At 60.5% G+C, this 7,206-nt stretch overlaps 1 protein-coding gene across 5 annotated transcripts; it reads right to left on the reverse strand.

The window, feature by feature from the left end:
- Nucleotides 1-73: 73 nt before the first annotated feature.
- Nucleotides 74-7,133, reverse strand: TMEM80 (transmembrane protein 80). 5 transcript variants are annotated; one of them, XM_042907335.1, is made up of 5 exons: nt 6,649-7,133; nt 3,952-3,971; nt 3,089-3,182; nt 2,712-2,804; nt 74-1,206 (listed from the first exon to the last, which is right to left on the reverse strand). In XM_042907335.1, exons 1-5 carry the CDS (start codon nt 6,665-6,667, stop codon nt 1,001-1,003), a joined length of 432 nt encoding a protein of 143 aa, XP_042763269.1. In that variant the 5' UTR covers nt 6,668-7,133; the 3' UTR covers nt 74-1,000. The 5 variants fall into 5 exon arrangements, with proteins under 5 accessions (XP_042763269.1, XP_042763265.1, XP_042763266.1 ...); XM_042907331.1 differs by having other exon boundaries at nt 3,089-3,971; XM_042907332.1 differs by lacking the exon at nt 6,649-7,133 and adding an exon at nt 6,417-6,596 and having other exon boundaries at nt 3,089-3,971.
- Nucleotides 7,134-7,206: the final 73 nt, after the last annotated feature.

Consider the following 7,206-nt stretch of genomic DNA (forward strand, 5'->3'; position numbering starts at 1 on the left):
TGGGGCTGCTGGGGGAGGCCTGGATGGGGTGTGTGCTCCTGGGTATGGAAGAGGTGGGCGGCCTCAGGAGGAATTCAGGGAGGTATACACATTTATTTCCACAAAACGGTAGAGAAAACGTCCAGATACCCAACGTTTTGTTCCAGATGTGGACGGTGCACAGCGTGAACAGGTGAAGGTCCCGGGGAGCAGGAGCTCAGTGTCTTCCGGGAGCCATTACGATCCGCGAAGGGGGAAGAAGGCACAAACAGAATGCGAGGAGCACAGTGCAAACGTCCCTGGCATTTTAACGACTGAGGCTTGGACGAGGGGGCACTGAGGCCCCAGGCTGGGGCAGTGGAGGGCCGTTCGCCGCTGGCCCACTCCCTGCCTCCCTCCCGTCAGTGCCAGGGTCTCGGCCCGTCCTTCCTTCAGGAGCCCCCAGGGGAGAGGAGCCGCAGCTGCCAACATCCCCCCGGACACCAGGGCCCACGGTTCCTAAGCAGCCCGGGGCCTGGCTGCCCGCTTCCCATGCTGCCCCTGGAGCCCCCGGCAGAGCAGCAGCGCGGTGGGTATGGAACACGCACCGCCCCGGCCTGCGCCCTCACACCCACGGGGGAACCGGCAAGACACGGCCAGGCTGCTCCTCCCGGCAGGGAACGGTGGTTTGTGGCCACAGCTCGGCCACCTCCTTTCCCAAGGGCCTGTTCCCTGCTGGGTCGGGGGTCAGGGCAGCTGCCGGAGGGAGATCCTCACCAGCCAAAAGCGGGGCCTGAGCAGATGTTCCCGCGGTCCCCCTTCCCGACCCTTCGTGAGGCTCTTCCCGGCAACTCCCCCGGCTCTCTGCTCTGCCCTGGGTTCCTGACCACCCCACCACCCAAAATTCGTAAACCACTCCAAACCGTCCTACCCGTCCACACCGGTGCCCTTCCGTCCAGCACTGGGGGAGGAGACGGCCGAGCTCCCAGGCGGGGGCTTCTGTGCAGAGCTGTCCTGCCCGGCAAAGCCAGGTGCTGCCCGCCTAGCTGACGAAGGCAGCGATGGCCACCAGCTGCAGGACGGCCTCCAGGCCGTGGAGCGCGAGGAGCGCGGCGCTGAGGGTGGAGTCGGCCCGCAGCACCAGGGTCTGCCAGAGCAGGAAGTAGGTGGACAGCAGGGCGCCACCCGCTGTAAGGACCAGGCTGACGGCCAGCGGCACCTCGGCCTCCATCAGGTTGCCCTTGGTGCCTGAAGAGGGGGACAAACAGACGAGTGGGTGCCGGGCTCCGGGACGCCTACTCGGACCCACGTGCACCCAGGACGGCCCCGAGGCTGCAGGGAGGCCAGACGCGAGCTCATCGCCAGCACATCCCCCTGGACATAGGGCTGACGGCTCCCAGGGAAAGGATCCATGGTGGCCACCACATCACTCAGGAAATGTCACAAAGCAAAAGTGCTGCCGAGGGGTGTGCTCTCCCCAGTGAGGATAAAACCAAGTGCAGTTGTAATTTTTGAACCTTAGTCTCTGGGTCAGTTGTCGGGGTGGGAGAGGGAACTTGGTTTTCTAAGAATGATCCCAATTGCATTCTGACACCTTTCCCTAATTCCAAGTGGATTGAGGAGATTTTGTTTAAAATTTCCAAAAATATTTTACTCTGGGCTAAGATCAGTTCTGGAAGGTCTCATGCACACTTGTAAAAAAAAAAAAACAAAAAACAAAAAAAAACAAAAAACAAACCAGCACGGCATTTTACAGACAAATAGGTCAGTCACAGGAAACGCTGATCCCTGACTGCAGGTGTCCGAGGCGCCCGGGCAGGGACAGGCAGGACAGGCGCCCCGCAATCCCAGCACCTTCTGTCCCCCTCCCAGGTCTGTGGGCTCGTCCGTGATGGCCCAGGAGACCTGCTTCTGTCCACCAGAGTCCGGAGGGTCTGATGACCATGGCATGTGCCTGTGTCCCCACTGGTGATGGGGCACCCTGGCGTACGTGTGCAGGCAGAACGTGCTATGTGCCAGGGCCTGGAAGTGTCAGCTGCCATCGGCTCCCTCTGCTATTCCAACAGAGGGAGCATTTCCTACATCCATCAGAACACGCATGGTGTGAGCCTGTTTTAGAACACAGACGTGCTGGCACATGTGTGCCTGTGGCCGTGAAGGCAGCAGGGACGAGATGGGGCTGGAAGCCGTGTGCACCCTGTGTGGCGAGCCCTGGCCGGAGCAGGGTGGGGTGCGATAGACGGCAGAGCTCACGCTGTTGGGAGAATATAAATGGGGAGCTGGCCGAGGGCACCTGCAGTGGCCTGGACTGAGCAGGCTCCGGGGGCCCTCCTCCCCTTCCAGGCTCCGTCGCCTGGAGAACACTTCAGATCCTCCCTCTCCAGACTGCTGAGGCCAACAGGAGAAGGCAGGAGGTGAGGTGGAGATTTGGGGGCCCCTGAGTCAATTGGCTCAGCTGGGTTCCGATCTCAGTGCTGTCGGTCACCTTGTGGCTTGTGCAGGGCTCCCAAACAGAAGCGCCCCTCCCAAGGGTGCTGCTCCCAGTATTACTTGTCTCCTGAGTAAAGCTTCTGAATAAACTAATTAATACTTAATGGCGTCGTAAGGCGAGCTTGCAAATCAAGTGGTTAAGCGGTTGACATCAAAAGTGTCTCTAAGAACCACGTTATAAAGGGATAGATGTTTGAAGGCTCCCAGAGCGTAAGCTAGTAATTCTGTGACCCTAAGTACCACATGGTCTTCAGTCGACTCACCCAGGTACAACCGAACTGCTTCCAGAATCCCCATCATAAACAGCAGAGTCAGGTCGAGAGCCAGGTAAGGACAAGGATAACTGAAAACCTGACCTGGAGAACAGGCAACAGAGCAGAACTCCAGTTATGGGGGGCAGTGGCAGGGGCGCCTCCCATGTGCCTCTGTGATTAAGGCTCACTTTTATGGGGCGCCCGGTGGCTCCGTCGGCGAAGCGGCCGACTTCAGCTCAGGTCACGACCTCACGGTTTGTGAGTTCGAGCCCTGCGTCGGGCTCTGTGCTAACAGCTGGGGAGCCTGGAGCCTGTTTCGGATTCTGTGCCTCCCTCTCCCTGCCCCTCCCCCACTCTCTCAAGAGCAAACATTAAAAAAGACTCACTTTTATATATGATCAGTAGGAGCGTAGCCAGGAAATACAGGGCATAATACCCCCCACTCAGGTAGAGCAGCACTTGCAGGGAGACGGACGAGAGCTGGCCAGTGGTTAAGGACTCGGTTAAGGACCCCCAGTCCCAGGCAGACCCAGAGAGCCTCGCAGTGCGTCCACCCCAGGGGGCCAGCTCCGCCCCGTCTTCCCAGGGGCCCGACACAGGCAGGCCCAGTGTAGGCACCTGCGGGTGGCCATGGAGACCCGGCCACCGGCTCCCTGCCTGCGGAGGCTTCCGCCCACACTCCTCCCCTGTCACAGATGTCCTATCCTGGAACCAGAGGGCTGGGCGTGTCCCTGGTAACTGCGGGCAGGATGGCCGGGCTTCCTTGCGGGCACCACCCTGATCCGGGCCCAGGTTACGAGATTGAAAATAATGAATTATTTTCATTTCCTTCAAAGAAAACGTATTCTCTTGGGGGGGCGGGGGCAGTTACATGTCCACTAACTTTCCCGAGCTCTGTACACTTCCTGTTTGCTTGCATAAAAGGACTCTGTAAGTGTTCAGACCGAGGGGTCTTTGCTCTTCTGCTGCAGATGGGCCTGGGGGAGGCAGGCAGCCACCCACTCAAGCTGCAGGGCCTAGAAGCAGGGTGATGGAGCCAGCACACTCCACTGGAGGAAGTCCTAGAACTCTCTGCATCTGTCAGTGACCGTCCCTCCCACTGAAACGTGGAATTTCTACTCAGAACTTATAGAAAAGGTGGGGGCAGAAAGCGGAAACTCGGAGCCGACCTCAAGAGTCCGGCAAACCAGCCCTCAGGAACCGTGCTGTGGAGGCCCACCAGGGACACGTGGGCACAGCAGAAGGATACCACCGCGGATGAAGCTCTCCCTAGAAAAGAAAGTACCCGTCAGGGAGGCCCAGGTCCAACCCGGATGCTTTCCTGGGCCATGTCCAACGCTGACCCAGGACCCCGGCTCCATTCTGCGATCCCATATTTACAGAAAGAAGCCACGTTTATCTGGGTCTGCGGTTGTCCGAGGATCTGACCGTTGGCTTTTCGAAAGCTGAGGCTGGGCCGGAGCGTGTACTTGGGAGCTCAGAGGTGGAGAGGAGGAGAAGGCTCTGTCTGTGGCTGAGCTGAGCTCAGCCGGGACAGGGAAGGACTGCGCCCTGGACACAGAGGACAGCTCTTCTCATCTTGTGAGGTTTCTGTACATTTACCACGTGGGTAGAACTAGAGGAAAATCTTTTCCGATTCAGGGTACGAATCCTTTTTTTGTGTGTGTGGTTGATGAGAGACCCTGCTTTCCTCCGGACTTTCACACATGGCCCCAAATATCCCTCAGATACGGATTTCCTGAAGCGGCAACCCAAGTTCTCGCACTGTTGTGGCTCCTGGGCCTTTTCCCAACCTGCGGCAGCCACAGGTCTCCCTCCTCCTAGGCTGACAGCCTCTCTCCCCGTGAAGTGGTCTTGGAATCACAGGTGTTGAGTGTCTCTAATCCTCCCATCGAATGTGTCCTGGGGCAGATTTCCCGTGTGAAGAGGCTCACACCAGTGGCACGTTTGTGACACGTAGAAACATCAGCAATGACTGAAAATTTGCCAAATGGACCCTCTAGGAGGCCTGAGCTATACTGCCGGGCGGCAAGCGGACCAGCGATGGGAACCAGCCCGGCCGGTCTTCTCTCCAGCCCCACTCCCTCTCAAGCCCCGGTGATCCGGTGAGTAGATCTGGGCTTTCTGTGGTGCCTCACTTGGGCAGGGGTCCTAAATGGGTCAGCCCAGGGAATTAGGGACAGAGATCAGAACTCAGCCTCGAGGAGAGGCAGCCAGGGGAGGGCCAGTGGAGCACGGGTCATTTATAAGCTTGCATCACGTTACAGGCGGTGTGCTCCTGAAACCCGGCCTGTTCTTTTCCAGGCTCTAGCTAAACTCCGCTGCCTAGATACTTGTCGGTATCGGGTGGATTTCATGTGAACTGGGGGTTTCCTCCCTTTTGATTCTTCTCTTGAAGGCCGGCTTCAGACACTTCAGATCTACTTGCCGGCTGGCCACTGTGATGGATTAGAACCGTGGCAGCTCGGGAACAAAGGCTGCACAAAAACCTTACGTGACACAGGATTTTACATAATTAATGTTAAAGGCAGCTGTAATCAGATTGGAGGCTCTAAGGGTTTCAGACCCATAACGGCTCATTGTGACTAAATACAGCAGTGGTTTTCGGGACCTAACATTTTTTTGGTAAATGATTTACTGTAGTGACAGTGTGTCTCTGAACAGGGGTGTCAGGAGTACACGTGGAGGTGCGGAGAACGAACGTGTCCCCGAGGTGACAGACGAGGTGTGCACAGGGATCCTGCCCCGGCGTAAACCTAGTTTTTCACCAAACGGAAACACGTCTCACTAGCAGCGGCCGGTCACAAAGGTGTGACGAGACGGCTCTGCTCTGCCTCAAGCACACGGACAACGGAGACCACCTCTTTGCAGGACGTCCCGCTTGCTGCCCAGCGCACTCCCTCGTCTCTGTCTTCCCCGCAAGTAATTCCTGACAGCTGGGGTGTGCAAAGTGGGCTTTTTTATCTGAGCGATGGCGACCACAAAGACAACCCCAACCCAGAGTAGCACAGCCCCCATCCCATCCCGCACTTTTCTTACCCAAGCGGTGCACACATCAGCTGCTATGTTGACTGAGTGGTCAGCACCGTAAGTGGCACACTCATGGGCACAGACCCTGGAGACCCGGGCAGGACGCGGCCCAAGATAAGCTATGCCCACCTGTCTGCCAGCAACTCACTGGACGTTCCAGGAGTCAACGCCTGGGGGGTGGGGTGGGGGGGGGGGGGGGGCGGGATCTGTACGACTGAAGCACACGCTGGCGGGGACCAGCTTTCCGGGGGGTTGCCGCATTGCCCAGCATTCTGTCTCGGACACAAAGCTGCTGGCAATGGGACGGGGTGCCTCCCGACCTGCGGGGCCCCCGCCAGCTCCCTGGGCGCCTGGGCCTCACGGCACACGGGCCGCCCTCGCTCTCTGGAGAGCGCGCAGCCGCTGCGCAGGGCAGTGTGGCAGTTCACGGGTCACGCTGCAGCCAGCCCGGGCCGACGCCTACGCCCCTGCTGCCTGCCCCTGCCCCGGCCCTCGGCCGCCGGTCCCCTGCCCCTGCTGCCAGCCCCTTGGCCCTGTCCCCCTGTCCCCTGCCCTGGCCCTTGTCCCCTGCCGCCACCGCGCGCATTGCGCAAAACCGGGGACCGGCCACGGAAAGGTGGTAGCAGGACACGCGACGTGAGGCCAGGGAGGGGGAACAGGCTCTCAACGGGCCCGGGGCCTCACCTCGCGAATCTACTCAAAACCGCGGAATCGCAACCACCACGAGCTACCCCAGACTGGTCGGCCTTTCCGACACCAGAAAGAACCAAAGCGAACCGGCCCCCCTTCCCGGCATGATGGTCTCTGCCCCCGCCGCCCGGAGTCCCAGCCCCAGCCTCCGGCCGACGGGCGCCACGCAGTCCCGAGACCCTCGCGGCCCCCTGACGCCCCCAAGCCGCCCACCCCACGCCCTCACCTCGCCGCGCGGCCGCCATCTTGCCGCCCGGCCCCGCCCGCCCAGTCCGCCGCGATCCCGGCAGTCTCTCGGCTCCGCGCTCTTCGCGTCCCTTCGGCCATTTTCGCTTCTGCTCCCGAAGGAGCCCGACCTCGCCGCGCTTCGGGAGTTGATTCCGATCCGCGGCCGAGGCCCGATCAACCCGTCCGGCAGCGCTCGGGCACTTTCGTACAGGCGGAGGCGGAGAGCCGAGGCTCCGAGTAGCGGCGCTCGGCAACGCTCGGCTCTGTTCGGCTTCACCTCGGACGGACTCGGCTCCCGCTCGAGGCGGGGGTGGGCGGAGCCTGCGACGAAAGGTTCTCCTGGCCCGGCCGCGCTGCGTCGGAGGCCGGCGAGATTCTGCCCCACAGTCGGCGACCCTGTTGCGGGGGACGAAAGGTGGCGCGGCCTCCCAGGCGCTGAGGAGGGGTTAGCGCAGAGCCGTTCGGAAGCCCTCGTACAGCCTCGGACCAGTTCGGGCAGACTCGGCTCCGCACTTCGGGCCGCTTCGGCCCTCCTCGGTTCCGGACTCTCGGCCGT

This window comes from Panthera leo, chromosome D1, assembly GCF_018350215.1.
Source record: "Panthera leo isolate Ple1 chromosome D1, P.leo_Ple1_pat1.1, whole genome shotgun sequence".
Taxonomy (NCBI): Eukaryota; Metazoa; Chordata; class Mammalia; order Carnivora; family Felidae; genus Panthera; species Panthera leo.

What these genes read in the sequence shown, in the direction of transcription:
- TMEM80 (XM_042907331.1), bottom strand. Translation starts at nt 3,527, where the DNA reads ATGAAAATAATTCATTATTTTCAATCTCGTAACCTGGGCCCGGATCAG. An exon ending in CCTACTGATCATATATAAAA is followed by an intron (nt 2,805 to 3,088) that starts GTGAGTCTTTTT and finishes CCTGTTCTCCAG; the next exon opens with GTCAGGTTTTCAGTTATCCT. An exon ending in AGCAGTTCGGTTGTACCTGG is followed by an intron (nt 1,207 to 2,711) that starts GTGAGTCGACTG and finishes CCCCCTCTTCAG; the next exon opens with GCACCAAGGGCAACCTGATG.